At 44.9% G+C, this 16178-nt stretch overlaps 2 protein-coding genes across 2 annotated transcripts in view; both read left to right on the top strand.

Annotated features, from left to right (window-relative positions):
• Positions 1-16178, top strand: part of susd2 (sushi domain containing 2) — a 140956-nt gene that overhangs the window by 93518 nt on the left and 31260 nt on the right. Inside the window, exons 12-13 of the mRNA XM_055655565.1 lie at positions 8104-8352; positions 11859-12131. Coding sequence (XP_055511540.1) covers positions 8104-8352; positions 11859-12131 — 522 coding nt within the window. The remainder of the gene's footprint in view (positions 1-8103; positions 8353-11858; positions 12132-16178) is intronic.
• LOC129709289 (60S ribosomal protein L37) lies at positions 1728-2109 on the top strand. Its single transcript, XM_055655564.1, has one exon. The coding sequence runs from the start codon at positions 1760-1762 to the stop codon at positions 2051-2053; it is 294 nt and encodes a 97-aa protein (XP_055511539.1). The 5' UTR covers positions 1728-1759; the 3' UTR covers positions 2054-2109.

The raw sequence follows: 16178 nt of genomic DNA on the forward strand, positions 1-16178 counted from the left end.
TTAAACTTTAACTTCCCCAATATAGACTGGTACATGCTCAGTGCAAAAAACCTAGATGAGGCAGAATTTGTGAGGTCTGTCTAAGAGGGTTTCTTGAAACAATATGTTGATATACCAACCAGAGAAGGGAAAATACTTGGAGGTTACACAAAAAAGCTGGAGAAACTCAGCGGGTGCAGCAAGCGAAGGAAATAGGCAACGTTTCGGGCCGAAACCCTTCTTCAGAAGGGAAAATACTCGAACTTGAGTTGGGAATTGAGCCTGGCCACATGATTTTGCATCTGCATTCACCAAGGAGAGGGACATGGAGGATTGTGACCTTAGTGTGTAGAATACTAATATGCAATAGCATTATGAGATTAAGAAGGAGGAGGTTTTGGGGTACTTGAAGAGCATTAACACAGATAAATCCCAAAACCCTGATGGGATTTTCCCTGGTTATTGAATGAAGCAAGAGTGGAGAATGCAGGAGCCTTAACAAAATGTTCTGGGTGTTCTCAAGTTACAAACAAGGTCCGGAGGACTGGAATGTTGTTTCTTTTTTTAAGAAGGGAAGTAGAGAGAATCCAGGGAATTAAGGTCTGTGAGCCTCACGCTAGTCGTAGGGAGTAATTGGCTAGGATTTGTCAGGATAAAATTTACTTCCATTTGGAATAGTGTTAATTAGCGACACTTGCAATAGCATTGTATATGGCAGGTCGTGTCTTACTAGCGATCGAGTTTTTTGAGGAGGTGATCGATGATGGTAGAACATTGGATGTTATTGACTTTGATTTTAGTAAAGCTTTTGACAAAGTTCCCCATGGTAGTCTGACCCAGAAGATTAAGATGCATGGGATTAAGTGTCCTGGTCGCATAGATTCAGAACTGGCTTATGATAGAAGACAGAGGGTTGTGGTGGAAGGACAATATTCATGCTGGAGGTCTGTGACCAGTGGAGTTCCACAGGCATCTGTGCTGGGACCTCTGCTGTTTGTAATATATATAAATGACTTGGACGTAAACGTAGATAGGTCGGTTAGTAAGTTTACAGATGACACCAACATTGTTGAGGTTGCGGATCATGTAGAAGTCTGTGAAGGTGTAGCCATGTACAATCATCAACTGAGCAGAGAAATGGGTGATGGAGTTTAATCTGAGCAAGTGTGAGGTGTTGCACTCTGGGAGGTCAAATGTGAGGGGGAAATGTACACTGATGTACAGAAGGATCTTGTAGTCCAAGTCCATAACTACCTGAAAGTGGCAACACAAGTAGAGAGGATGATAAAGAAGGCATATGGCATGCTTGCTTTCAGAAGTCAGGGTGTTGAGTATAAGAGTCAGGAAGTCATGATGCAGCTCTGTAGAACATTGTTTAGACAACATTTGGAGTTTTGTGTGCAGTTCCAGTCGTCCTATTGCAGGATGGATGTGGAGGCTTTGGAAACTGTGGAGACGTGGTTTACCAGAATGATGCCTGGATTAGCATATATTAGCATATATTAGCTACAGGGAGGTTGGCCAGACTTGGATTGTTTTCTCTAGAATGCCTGAGATGGCGGGGAGACCTGATAGAAGTCTACAAAATTATGAGGGGCATCGATAGGGAAGATAGTCAGAACCTATTCCCAGGATAGAAATATCGATTATTAGCGGGCATAGCTTAAAAGTGAGAGGGGAAAAGTTTAAAGGGGATATGCGGGGTGTCTTTTTGCACAATGGGTGGAGGGTACCTGAAAAACTCTGCTCATGGTAGTGGTTGAAGCAGCGTGCTGTGAAAATGACGAAGGGAACATCGTCATTTGGTAAGAGGCGGAACAAGACACACACTCTTTGCCGGCGGTGTGGAGCTAAAGCATTTCACCTGCAGAAATCCACTTGTGGTAAATGTGCCTACCCTGCCAAGAGAAAGAGAAAGTATAACTGGAGTGCAAAAGCCAAAAGGAGAAACACAACAGGCACAGGTCGCATGAGGCACCTGAAGGTGGTGTTTCGGAGGTTCAGAAATGGATTCCGTGAAGGCACTACCCCAAAGCCCAGACGTGCTGCAATGGCTTCTTCCAGCACTGCATAAACTGTTGGTGTACCAATGTAACAAATAAAGCTATCATTTGGAAAGTTAAAAAAAAATTTAAAAAAAGGTAGTGATTGAAGCAGATACAATCGTGGCATTTAAGAAACATTTAGATAGGTACATGGATATGCATGGAAAGGAAGGATGCGGTCAAGTGCAAGGAGAGGGCAATGTTTGATCTAGTTCTAGGAAATTGGGAGGGGCAAGTGGATGAAGTGTTTGTGGATGAGCCATTTGGGACCAGCGACCACTGTTCTATTAGGTTTCAGATATTTGTGGATAGAGACAGGGCAGGCCCAAGAGTTAAAATTCTAAATCGGGGTAAGGCCAACTTTGAGGGTTTTGGACAGGAACTCGTTAATGTTGATTGGAGCAGGTTGTTTGAAGGAAAAGGAACATCCCCCATAAATGCGATGTTTTTAAAAGCGTGCTGACAGGGCCTAGGAGATGCATGTTCTGTGAGAGTGAAGGGCAAAGGGCGTAAGGAAGCTTGAATGACGAGAGAAATTTAGGTTCTGGTCAAGAGTAAAAAGAGAACAGGAGATAGCTCTGACAGGTAATATTACGGATAATCCCAGCGCATCTAGATGTATATTTTTCACACTGATATCTGGCTCAGCCAGTGACATCTAGGAATAGACTGTGTGACAACCAAGTATGGTTTGGTGACTACTGGAGAGACAGTTGACGGCACGGAAAGACGGCACCCGGGGCAGGCTGGGTCAGCACCGCAGTCTGTGTCTTTCGTGAGAAAAACACCCAATAAAGCTACGGAAAGGCCTAATGAACCACCGTAACCTAAACATCCATCAGGCGAGAATGAAATGGTCGAAGAAGGAGAAAGAGGTGCAGCGCACAGGCCTTGAACCTGGTGAGACGTAGGAGGAGCCGACCAGGACTCACCCCACAGAGCCCAGACCCTCCACGCACTAGAGTCTCCCAACCCCTGCAGAGTAGTTATTAAGATGGCTGATCCGTGAGCGGTTGCTGCTGGGGCACAAGTCGGGGCTTGATCAACTGGGTCGCCTGGGCGAGGGTGTCTGATGTTGTGAGACCCGAAACACCCGATGACCCCAGATCACATCACTGAGGATGCGCCCCAGTGCATCGAGAAGATGTATATTTTTCATACTGTACATTAAGGATAAGAGGGTAATCAGAGAGAGAATGGACCCCAAACATAAACACAAAAAGCTGGAGTAACTCTGCAGGTCAGGCAGCATCTCTGGAGAATAGGTGACATTTTGGGTTGAGACCCTCTCTTCAGACTAGGTGTCAGGGGAGTGGGAAACTAGAGGTATGAAAAGGTTCAGAACAAATCAGAGCTGGCACCGATGACCAAGGGAAGTTGGAGCCCACAACCCCCACTCCCACTAACCTTTCTGTCCTGGGCCTCCTCCACTGTCAGAGTGAGGCTTAACACAAATTGGACGAACAGCACCTCGTATTTCGCTTTGGCAGCTTATACCCCAGAGTTATGAATATTGATTTTTCTAATTTCAGGTAACCCTTGCTTTTCCTCTCTCTCTGCTCCTCAGCCATCCTAGTCATCCTGTTAGTTCCATTGTTTTAATTTGCATATCCCTTTGTTATCACCGCTTCCACAGCCAACAATAGACTATTGTGGGCTCCACGTTTCCTTGGCTCTGATTTGTTCTGAACCATTTCATACCTCCAGATACTGCAGCATGTTATGTCTATCTTTGGGGAGAGAAAGCTGGGAATTATATACCAGTTAGCCTGGCATCAGTGGTGGGGAAGATCCTGGAGACGTTTATCAAAGATGTAATAGCAGAACATTTGGACAGCAGTAACAGGATCGGTCCATGTCAGCGTGGATTTATGAAGGGGAAATCATGCTTGACAAATCTTCTGGAATTTTGTGAGGATGTAAAATGGACAAGGGAGAGCCAGTGGATGTAGTGCACCTGGACTTTCAGAAAGCCTTTGATAAGGTTCCACACAGGAGATTAGTGGGCAAAATTAGTGCACATGGTATTGGGGATAGAGTACTGACATGGATAGAAAATTGGTTGGCAGACAGGAAACAAAGATTTGGGGTTAACGGGTTACTTTCAGAATGGCAGGCAGTGACGAGTGGGGTGCAGCAAGGCTTGGTGCTGGGACCCCAACTATTTACAATATACATTGATGATTTAGATGAAGGAATTAAAAGTAACATGAGCAAATTTGCAGATGACACAAAGCTGAGTGGCAGTGTGAACTGTGAAGAGAATGCTATGAGGATGCAGGGTCACTGTGACTGTTTGGGTGAGTGGGCGGATACATGGCAGATGCAGTATAATGTGGATAATTGTGAGGTTATCCACTTTGGAGGCAAGAACGGGAAGGCAGATTATTATCTGAATGGTGTTGGGTTAGGAAAAGGGGAAGTACAATGAGACCTGGGTGCCTAATACATTAGTCACTGAAACAGGTGCAACAGGCAGTGAAGAAAGCTAATGGCATGTTGGCCTTCATAACGAGAGGAGTTGAGTATACGAGCGAAGAGGTCCTGAAGTTGTACAGGGCCCTGGTGAGGATACACCTTGAGTATTGTGTGCAGTTTTGGTCTCCAAATTTGAGGAAGGACATTCTTGCTATTGAGGAGTACAGTGTAGGTTCTCAAGTTTAATTCCCGGGATGGTGGGACTGGCATATGATGAAAAAATGGAGCGACTGCGCTTGTACACTCTGGAGTTTAGACGGATGAGAGGTTATCTTATATAAGATTGTTAAGGGATTGGGTTTGCCAGATGCAGGAAACATGTTCCCGGTGTTGGGGGAGTCCAGAACCAGGGGCCACAGTTTAAGAATAAGGGGTAAGCCATTTAGAACTGAGTTGAGGAAAAACTTTTTCACACAGAGAGTTGTGGAATTTTCTGCCTCAGAAGGCAGTGGAGGCCGATTCACAATTCGCCCATTCATGATGCATTCAAAAGAGAGTAAATTAGAACTCTTTGGGCTAGCTGTATCAAGGGGTGTTGAGGAGAAGGCAGGAACGGGGTACTGATTTTGGTATGATCAGTCCTGATCACAGTGAATGGCGGTGCTGGCTCGAAGGTCCGAATGCCTATGTATCTATGTAAACCAGCATCTGCAGTTCCTTCCTAAGGAGAATGGAGCACCTCAGGAATCAAAATGGTCAACTATGTGTGGAGCCACAGGAGATGGGCACGGTCCTTAATGAGTATTTCTCCTCTGCTTTTACCATGGAGAAAAACACGAGGACCAGGGAACTTGGGGCAGTCAATGAAGTATGAAGATAGACAAATCTCCTGGGCCTGGACAGATATATCCAAGCACGCTGTGGGGATGACACTAAAATGGGTGGCATGGAGTTAGTGAAGATGGTTATCAAATATTGCAGCAGGACCTTGATCAGGTGGGCTGAGGAATGGCTGATAGTCTAACACAGAGGTTTGGGAAGTCAAACCAGGGCTAGACCTGCACAGTGAATGGCAGGGTTCTGGCAGCAGAGGGATCTTGGCGTGTAGGTACATAGTTCCTTGAAAGTGGCGTCATGTGGTCAAGAAGGCTTTCAACACATTGACCATCAGTCAACATATAGAGTATAGAGGTTGGGAGATCATGTTTCAGTGGTACAAGACTTTGATGAGGCCACATTTGGAGTATTGTGTTTGGTTTTGGTCACCTTGTTTTCAGAAAGATGTCGTTAAGCTGGAAAGGGTGCAGCATATATTTCCAAGGATGTTGCCTGGACTCGAGGGCCTGAGCTATAGGAAGAGGTTGAGCAGGTTAGGACTCTATTCGTTGGAGTGCAGGAGGGTGAGGCTGATCTTGTATATGTGTACAAGATCATGAAGGGAATAGATTGGGTAAATGCACAGAGTCTTTTACCCAGAGTAGGGGAATTGAGAACCAGAGGACATAGGTTTTAGGTGATGGGGGAAAGGTTTAATAGGATCCTGAGAGGCAACCTTTTTACACAAAGTGTGGTAAGTATTAAGAACGAGCTGCCCGAGGAGGCAGTTACTATCTCAACGTTGAAGAAGCATTTAGACAAGTACATCGATGGAATAGGGTTAGAGGGATGTGAGCCAAATACAGGCATGTGGGTGACTCTGTGACTCTGTGTCTCTGTGACTGTGTGACTGTGCGACTGTGCGACTGTGCGACTGTGTCACTGTGTCACTGTGTCTCTGTGTCTCTGTGTCACTGTGTCTCTGTGTCTCTGTGTCTCTGTGTCTCTGTGTCTCTGTGTCACTGTGTCTCTGTGTCTCTGTGTCTCTGTGTCTCTGTGTCTCTGTGTCACTGTGTCTCTGTGTCTCTGTGTCTCTGTGTCTCTGTGTCTCTGTGTCTCTGTGTCTCTGTGTCTTTGTGTCTCTGTGTCTCTGTGTCTCTGTGTCTCTGTGTCTCTGTGTCTCTGTGTCTCTGTGTCTCTGTGTCTCTGTGTCTCTGTGTCTCTGTGTCTCTGTGTCACTGTGTCTCTGTGTCTCTGTGTCTCTGTGTCTCTGTGTCACTGTGTCACTGTGTCTCTGTGACTCTGTGTCTCTGTGCACTGTGTCACTGTGTCACTGTGTCTCTGTCTCTGTGTCACTGTGTCACTGTGTCTCTGTGTGACTCTGTGTCTCTGTGTCTCTGTGTCACTGTGTCTCTGTGTCTCTGTGTCTCTGTGTCTCTGTGTCTCTGTGTCACTGTGTCACTGTGACTGTGTGTCTCTGTCAGTCTCTGTGTCTCTGTGTCTCTGTGTCTCTGTGTCTCTGTGTCTCTGTGTCTCTGTGTCTCTGTGTCTCTGTGTCTCTGTGACTCTGTGTCTGTGTCTCTGTGTCTCTGTGTCTCTGTGTCACTGTGACTGTGTCTCTGTGTCACTGTGTCTCTGTGTCTCTGTGTCTCTGTGTCTCTGTGTCTCTGTGTCTCTGTGTCTCTGTGTCACTGTGTCACTGTGACTGTGTCTCTGTGTCACTGTGTCTCTGTGTCTCTGTGACTCTGTGACTCTGTGTCTCTGTGTCTCTGTGTCACTGTGTCTCTGTGTCTCTGTGTCTCTGTGTCTCTGTGTCTCTGTGTCTCTGTGTCTCTGTGTCTCTGTGTCTCTGTGTCTCTGTGTCACTGTGTCTCTGTGTCTCTGTGTCTCTGTGTCTCTGTGTCTGTGACTGTGTCTCTGTGTCTCTGTGTCTCTGTCTCTGTCTGTGTCTCTGTGTCTCTGTGTCTCTGTGTCACTCTGGCTGTGTCTCTGTGTCGCTGTGCCTCTGTGACTCTGTGTCTCTGTGTCTCTGTGTCCCTGTGTCCCTGTGTCACTGTGTGCTGTGTCACTGTGTCACTGTGTCACTGTGTCACTGTGTCTCTGTGTCTCTGTGTCCCTGTGTCTCTGTGTCTCTGTGTCTCTGTGTCTCTGTGTCACTGTGTCTCTGTGTCTCTGTGTCTCTGTGTCTCTGTGTCACTGTGTCTCTGTGTCACTGTGTCACTGTGTCTCTGTGTCTCTGTGTCTCTGTGTCTCTGTGTCCCTGTGTCTCTGTGTCACTGTGTCACTGTGACTGTGTCTCTGTGTCACTGTGTCACTGTGTCACTGTGTCACTGTGTCTCTGTGACTCTGTGTCTCTGTGTCTCTGTGTCACTGTCTCTCTGTGTCTCTGTGTCTCTGTGTCTCTGTGTCTCTGTGTCTCTGTGTCTCTGTGTCTCTGTGTCACTGTGTCTCTGTGACTGTGTCACTGTGTCTCTGTGTCTCTGTGTCTCTGTGTCTCTGTGACTCTGTGTCTCTGTGTCACTGTGTCTCTGTGACTGTGTCACACTGTCCCTGTGTCTCTGTGTCACTGTGTCTCTGTGACTGTGTCACTGTGTCTCTGCGACTGTGCGACTGTGACTCTGTGACTGTGACTCTGGGAGATCGCCTTGACATCATGTTTGACACGGACATTTTGGGCGTGTTCAAAGGATCTGTCCTTGTGCTACCTTGTTCTATGTTCTATGTTGCTGAAGACATTATATACATGTTTATCGGAGTTTGATGTGACCCTTAGTTCAGGTGGGTGAACTATGTGACTTGTGTATGATATCAAAAGGCATGTATTTGACTGATTCTCCTCCTCTAGGGGTTTTCCTCTACTCGCCCATCGTGCATCATGTTACCATCATGTTTCCCTCTGGAGCTGGCGTGGAAGCACGAGCCAGGGGCACAATATTGAGCATCACTATCCTGTTGCCGGAGACGTTTATGAACCAGACGGAGGGTCTGTTTGGAGTGATGAACAACGACCCGAATGATGACTTCACATTCAGAAACGGATCAACTCTCCCGACCGACACAAGTCAGGAGATGCTCTATGAGCTCGGTGCCAGCTGTAAGTAGAATCCTTCCCAAAGCACCGCCTCTCTCATACAATCTGCACATTGAAACTTGGACCAATCTCAGTCCAGGTTAAGTTTTCTGATGAGTACTGAGCAAAACAGGTCAATGAGTATTTGCTTCTTCCCTCTGCGTTGCTCTTGTCTCCCAAACCCATCCCCATCCCTTCCTCTTGTCCACCAAGAGAAGCTATCCCTAAGATTCCTGGTGTCCCTTCATTTGATTCCAATTGTTTTCCCTTGCAATGCTTCTCACAGTTTTTCATATCCATGAAAGCTCTCACTTGTTCCCTGGCTTTTTTTTGCCAGCAAACAACTTGCTACCTAATTCCTCCTCCTGTTCCTGCACATACTGGTAGTCTTTGCTATAACATGTGTTTTCTAATGCAAATTGGATATAAAGGTGATTGATGCATTTGGAAATTCTATTTGTATTATGTGTGGTCAAATTGGTTATATCACGGATGCTTCTGACCACTCACCCAACCTATCGAAGTCACCCTTCAGCCTTATAGCATCCTCCTCGCAGCTCACACTGCCACCCAGCTTCATGTCATCTGCAAACTTAGTGATGTTACATTTAATTCCCTCGTCCAAATTGTTAATATATATTGTAAACAACTGGGGTTCCAGCACCAAGCCTTGCGGCACCCCACTAGTCACTGATATACCATTCTGAAAATGACCAATTAATACCTACTCCTTGCTTCCTGTTTGCCAACCAGTTCTCTATCTATGTCAATACCCTACCCCCACCACCATCTTCTCTAATTTTGCACACTAATCTCTTGTATGGGACCTTGTCAAAGGCTTTTTTGAAAGTCTAGATAAACCATACCCACTGGCTCTCCCTTATCCATTCTACTTGTTACATCCTCAAAAAATTCCAAAAGCTTGGTCAAGCATGATTTCCCTTTCATAAATCCATGCTGACTTTGACTGATCCCGTCACTGCGTTCCAAGTACAGTGCTATAACATTTTTAATAATCAACTCCAGCATCTTCCCCACTACGATGTAAGGCTAACTGGTCTACAATTCCCCGTTTTCTCTCTCCCTCCTTTCTTAAAAAGTGTTGTTACATTGGCTACCCTCCAGTCCACAGGAACTGATCTAGAGTCGAGAGAACATTGGAAAATAATCACTAATGCATCCACGGTTTCTAGGGCCACCTCCTTGAGTACTCTGGGATGCAAACCATCAGGCCCTGGAAATGTATCTGCCTTCAGTCCCAACAGTTTACATAACGCCATTTTCTGACTAATGTGGATTCCCTTCAGTTCCTCCCTTCCAAAGGATTAGTGAAGATGAATGTAGGTGAGATTGTTTGTGTCTTCCTTAATGAAGACAGAACCAAAGTACTTGTTTAACTGTTTCGCCATTTCCTTGTTTCTCATTATAAATTCACCTGTCTCTGACAGTAAGGGACCTACATTGGTCTTCACTGATTTTTTTCCTTTTTCATATCTATACAAACTTTTACAGTCAGTTTTTATATTCCCTGCAAACCTCCTTTCATGCCCTCCCACCCCCCTTAATTAATCCCTTTGTCCTCCTCTGTTGAGTTCAACATTTCTCCCAGTCCTCTGGTTTGCTGCTTCCTCTGGCCAATTTATTTGCTTCTTCCTTGGATTTAACACTATCCTTGTCTACCCTCGTCAGCCACTGTTAAGCTGTCTTCCCAGTTTTATTTTTTCGCCAGAGAGGGATGTACAATTTCTGGAGTTCATCCATGCATAGGAACATAGAACATAGAAAATAGATGCAGGAGGAGATCATTCGGCCCTTCGAGCCAGCACCGCCATTCATTGTGATCATGGCTGATCATCTCCTATCAATAACCCCATATCCCTTGACTCCACTAGCCCCTAGAGCTCTATCTAACTCTCTTAAATCCATCCAGTGATTTGGCCTCCATTGCCCTCTGTGGCAGGGAATTCCATAAATTCACAACTCTCTGGGTAAAAAAGTTTTTTCTCACCTCAGTCTTAAATGACCTTCCCTTTATTCTAAGTCTGTGGCCCCTGGTTCTGGACTCGCCCAACATTGGGAACATTTTTCCTGCATCTAGCTTGTCCAGTCCTTTTATAATTTTATATGTTTCTATAAGAATCCCCCTCATCCTTCTTAACTCCAGTGAATACAAGCCTAGTCTTTTCAATCTTTCCTCATATGACAGTCCCGCCATCCCATCCATGCGGTCTTTAAATCTTCGCAATTGTATCTCCACTGTCAACTCTTCAAGTATAATTTGCCCGTCTATCCTAGCCAATTGCCGTCTCATATCTGCAAAGTCTCCTGTATTTAAGTTCAGTACCTAGTCTCTGAATTAACTGTGTCACTCTCCATCCTAAAGCAGAATTCCACCATATTATGGCCACTGTTGCCCAAAGGGTCTTGCACAACAAGATCGCTAACTAATCCTTCCTCATTACACAAAACCCAGTCTAGGATGGCCTGCTTGCTAGTCTGTTCCTCTACATATTGGTTTAAAAACCCATCCCGTATACATTCCAGAGAATCCTCCTCCTCAGCACTGTTACCAATTTGGTTGGCCAAATCTATATGTTGGTTATCGTCACCCATGATAACTGCTGTACATTTGCTACACACGTCCCCAATTTCCTGCTTGATGCTATCCCCAACCTCCCTACTGCTGTTTGGTGGTCTGTATACAACTCCAACAAGCGTTTTCTACCCTTGGCTACTTCGCAGTTTGGCCCATACCGATTCTACAGCATCTAAGCTAAAGTATTTCCTTGCTATTGCATTGATCTCCTCTTTAACCAGTAATGCCACCCCACCTTCTTCTTTCCTGTCTATCCTTCCTGAATATCGAGTTCCGAATGTCTTTCCACTGACTGGATAGCACGCAACAAAAGCTTTTCACTGTACCTCGGTCCACGTGACAATAAATTAAAACTGAAATAGTTTCCATGCCACCTCGCCATAGTAATTAGACACCATTGTCTCTTAAGGACACAACACAGTGCCAACACAGTGCCAACACAATGCCAACACAGTGCCAACACAGTGCCAACACAGTGCCAACACAGTGCCAACACAGTGCCAACACAGCCACCTTCAGGAAACCATTATTATGCTCACTGTGTAGTAGTTTTAATATTGAATTGTTGTCGCTGCGTTCCCAGCATCCTGCTGGAAATATATGAGGCATTAATCCTCCTTGTTCCCGATCACCCCCCTCCCCCCCCCCCCCCCCCCCCCCCCCCCCCCCCCACCTTCCTTCACCGTCATGTATCTCATTCCAAAAAATCGCAGGGTTTTCCAATTCAGCCTTGGTGCTTGGTCCAGTCTTTGCTTCTGCATGTTCCATCTCTCGGGCCTTATCAACACTCAACAACAATGGCCCTTTGCTATATTCTTCAGATGGAGCAACTTTTGTTTTGGTTATACTGAGCAATTTTCAATATCTAGCTTTGAGCCATAACTCTGTCATCACCACATTTGCAGAATTCACTGATAACATTCTTTCTTTTCAGGGGCGATTGAAAATAAGAGCTCACTATTTACCTACGACAGTCAGTTTTTGTTGGACCATTACTGCCGTGCTCCCAAGCATGATCTGAATTTCACACCTGTATTCCAAGTGCCAGACGACCCAAGCAATCCATTATATGTTGACATGACTACCCTGTGCCAAGGGAATGAGTTTTGCCGGTTTGATACTCTTGCAACCAAAAGCCTCCAGCTGGGAAATGCAACCAAGCTCTCATATGAGAATTACCAAATGCTGGTTGAAAGCCTTGAACCAGGTGAGTTATGTGATCACTATTCCACCTGATGTGTTTGCATGTCCATAATGAATCAGATACCAATTACATTGGAGAAATAGACCATTTGGCCCAAATAACCTGTGTTACTATTTAAGCTTCTAAACTCTCTCAGCACCTTCTATTTCATTTCCTCTTGTACACTTTTTAGCTTCTCCCTAAATACATCCATGCTATTTACCTCAATTTGTACATAGAGCAGCAAGATCTACACTCTCACCTTTCTCTGGGCAAGGATGTGTCCATTGAATGTCCCTAAACTTGAGTTTTCCCACTTTAAGCACCTTCATAATTTCATTCTTTCTTCCATTCCTCTTCAGTGCTTACAATCCCCGATCAAAATGCTGGGGTTATGCTCTTGCACACTACACTGGTTTAACAACGAGAATCATCTGGGGTCAGCTTTTCTCTGTTCTAGGCTGTGTAGCAATAAATCTGAGAAAAAGGGGAAGATGTTTATTTCAATGTAATCGTTAATATCTCCATTAATTTATATTTACCTCTGTTTTTGAGACTGATTTGTCCCAGCCTTGCTGCTCCAAGATCCATCAATAAAGCTGCTGAGGATGTCATGGTGACATATGGAGGCGATATTGTCCACTGAGGCAATATAGATGGAGCTTAAAAATAAGAAAGGTGCAATCAATCCGATGGGAATGTACGACACCCCTCCAATCGCCAGTGGGCGACAAAGGAACAGATATGTAGATCACAAAAACAATGCAAAAGCAATAGAGTAATGGATGTCTTTAACTTCCCCAATATTGACTGGAACTTACACAGCACAAAAGACTTAGACAGGGCAGAACTAGTGAGGTGCATCCAAGTGCGTTTCCTGAAAAGGTTTGTGAAAAATCCAACTTAAGGGGGGGAATCATTCAGGATGTAATATTGGGAAGTGAGCTAGGTGTTCCAGTGACTATTGACAATAGACAATAGGTGCAGGAGTTGGCCATTCAGCCCTTTGAGCCAGCACCGCCATTCAATGTGATCATGGCTGATCATCCCCAATCAGTACCCCGTTCCTGCCTTCTCCCAATATCCCCTGACTCCGCTATTTTTAAGAGCCCTATCTAGCTCTCTCTTGAAAGCATCCAGAGAACCTGCCTCTGAGGCAGAGAATTCCACAGACTCACCGCTCTCTGCGAGAAAAAGTGTTTCCTTCTCTCCGTTTCTAAATAGCTTACTCTTTATTCTAAAACTGTGACCCCTGGTTCTGGACTCCCTCAACTTCGGGAACATGTTTCCTGCCTCTAGAGTGTCCAAGCCCTTAACAATCTTTTATGTTTCAATGAGATTGCCTCTCATCCTTCTAAACTCCAGAGTGTACAAGTCCAGCTGCTCCATTCTCTCAGAATATGACAGTCCTGCCATCCCGGGAATTAACCTTGTAAACCTACGCTGCACTCCCTCAATAGCAAAAATGTCCTTCTTCAAATTAGGGGACCAAAACTGCGCACAATACTCCAGGTGTGGTCTCACTAGGGCTCTGTACAACTCTTTGCTCCTATATTCGATTCCTCTTGTTATAAGGGCCAACATGCCATTCGCTTTCGTCACTGCCTGCTGTACCTGCATGCTTACTTTCATAGACTGATATACAATAACCCCCAGATCACGTTGTACTTCCCCTTTTCACAACTTGACGCCATTTAGATAGTAATCTGCCTTCCTGTTTTTGCTACCAAAGTGGATAGCCTCACATTTATTTGCATTAAACTTCATCTGCCATGCATCTGCCCACTCCCCCAACCTGTCCAAGTCACCCTATATTCTCATAGCACCCTCCTCACAGTTCACACTGCCACCCAGCTTTGTGTCATCTGCAAATCTGCTAATGTTACTTTGAATCCCTTCATCCAAATCATTGATGTATAAGCTGCGGTCCCAGCAGTGAGCTTTGCGGTACCCCACTAGTCACTGCCTGCCATTTTGAAAGGGACCCATTAATCCCTACTCTTTGTTTCCTGCCTGCCAACCAATTTTCTATCCATGTCAGTACCCTACCTCCAATACCATGTGCTATCATTTTGCCCATTAATCTCCTACGTGGAACCTTATCAATGTTTCCTGAAAGTCCAGGTACATTACATCCACTGGCTCTCCCTTGCCCATTTTCCTCGTTACATCCTCAAAAAATTGCAGAAGATTAGTCAAGCATAATTTCCCCTTCGTAAATCCATGCTGACTCGGACCGACCCTGCTACTGCTATCCAAATATGCTGCTATTTCATCTTTAATAATTGACTCCAGCATCTTCCCCACAATATGTTAGGCTAACTAGTGTATAAATAAAGGAAGAGCCACTTCCTTAAGTACCCTGAGATGCAGACCATCAGGTGCTGGGGATTTATCAGCCTTCAGTCCCATCAGTCTACCCAACACCATTTCCTGCCTGATGTGAATTATCTTCAGTTCCTCCGTCATCCTAAATCCTCTGGCCACTAGTACATCGGGAGATTGTTTGTGTCTTCCTTAGTGAAGACGGATCCAAAGTACCTATTCAACTCGTCCGCCATTTCTTTGTTCCCCATAATAAATTCACCAGTTTCAGTCTTCAAGGGTCCAACTTTGGTCTTAACTCAATTTTACCTCTTCACATACGTAAATAAGCTTTTTCTATCATAGAAACATAGAAACATAGAAAATAGGTGCAGGAGTAGGCCATTCGGCCCTTCAAGCCTGCACCGCCATTCAATATGATCATGGCTGATCATCCAACTCAGTATCCTGTACCTGCCTTCTCTCCATACCACCTGATCCCTTTAACAACAAGGGCCACATCTAACTCCCTCTTAAATATCCCTCTTATATCCTCCTTTATATTCTTGGCTAGCTTCGAGCTTTGTAGGAGCAGCGACTCTAGGGAACCATGTTAAACACTGAGAGTGTATTAAGCTTGCAACTCTCCAACAGAACCGAAGCACAACCAAGGCAAAGAAAGATCTTCCCATGATATATAAAAATGACCTAGACTTAAATGTAGATGGGTTGGTGAGTATGTTTTGCTGACTTCACTAAAATTAGAGTAGTTGCAGACAGCGAGATATGCTGTCACAAGATACAGCGAGATATAGATCAAGTGCAAAATGGGCAGAGAAATGGCAGATGGAGTTTAACCCCAGCAAGTGCGAGGTATTGCTCTTTGGGAGGTTGAATGTAAGAACAGAGTTTACATTTATTGGCAAGACCCTGAACAGCATTGGTGTGCAGAGGGATCTTGGAGTCCAAGTTCATAGCTCACTGAAGGTGATGGCACAAGTAGACAGGATAGTAAAAAAGGAGTATTGTATGTTCCTTCATTGCGGGGGCATTGAGTATAAGAGTCGATTAGGCCGCATTTGAAATATAGAGTGCAGTTCTGGTCGCCCCATTACAGGAAAGATGTGGAAGCTTTGGGGAGGGTGGAGGTTTAAATAATGCTTCCTAGATTAGAGGGTTTCAACTACAGGGAGAGATTGGGTAGATCTTTTCCCTTGAATGTCAGAAGTTGAGGGGAGACTTGATAGAAGTATATAACATTATGAGAGACATAGATAGGGTAGACTGTTGGAACCTTTTTCCCAGGGTGGAAATGTCCAACACTAGAGAACATAGCTATAATGTGAGAGAGGAAAATTTAATGGTGATATACAAGGGATGCTTTTCTGCACAGAGTGTGGTGGAGGTCTGGAAGGCAATGCCAGGGATGGTGGTGGAGGCAGGTATGATAGTGGAGTTTATGAGGCTTTTAGATAGTCAAATGGAAGTGCAGGGAGTCGAGGGATATGGATCATATGCAGGCAGATGAGATCAGTTCAACTAGGCATCATGTTTGGCATAAATATTGTGTGCTGAAGGGCCTGTTCTTGTGCTGCACTGTTCTATATCCCATGTTCAATGCAGATCACACCATGACAATTCCTGAAGGTTTACAGTCGGGAATTAATTTTACATGGTTTAAATGGGTTTAATATAAGACTTCAAAAACACGGAAGAGAAATACATTATTTTATCAGTGAAGAAATGTTTTAATTTAAAAGACAAGTG

The sequence above is a fragment of the Leucoraja erinacea genome, chromosome 25 (assembly GCF_028641065.1).
Source record: "Leucoraja erinacea ecotype New England chromosome 25, Leri_hhj_1, whole genome shotgun sequence".
Classification (NCBI taxonomy): domain Eukaryota; kingdom Metazoa; phylum Chordata; class Chondrichthyes; order Rajiformes; family Rajidae; genus Leucoraja; species Leucoraja erinaceus.

Excerpts from the sequence above, each read along its gene's own strand:
- LOC129709289 (XM_055655564.1), top strand. The coding sequence starts at position 1,760 with ATGACGAAGGGAACATCGTCATTTGGTAAGAGGCGGAACAAGACACAC.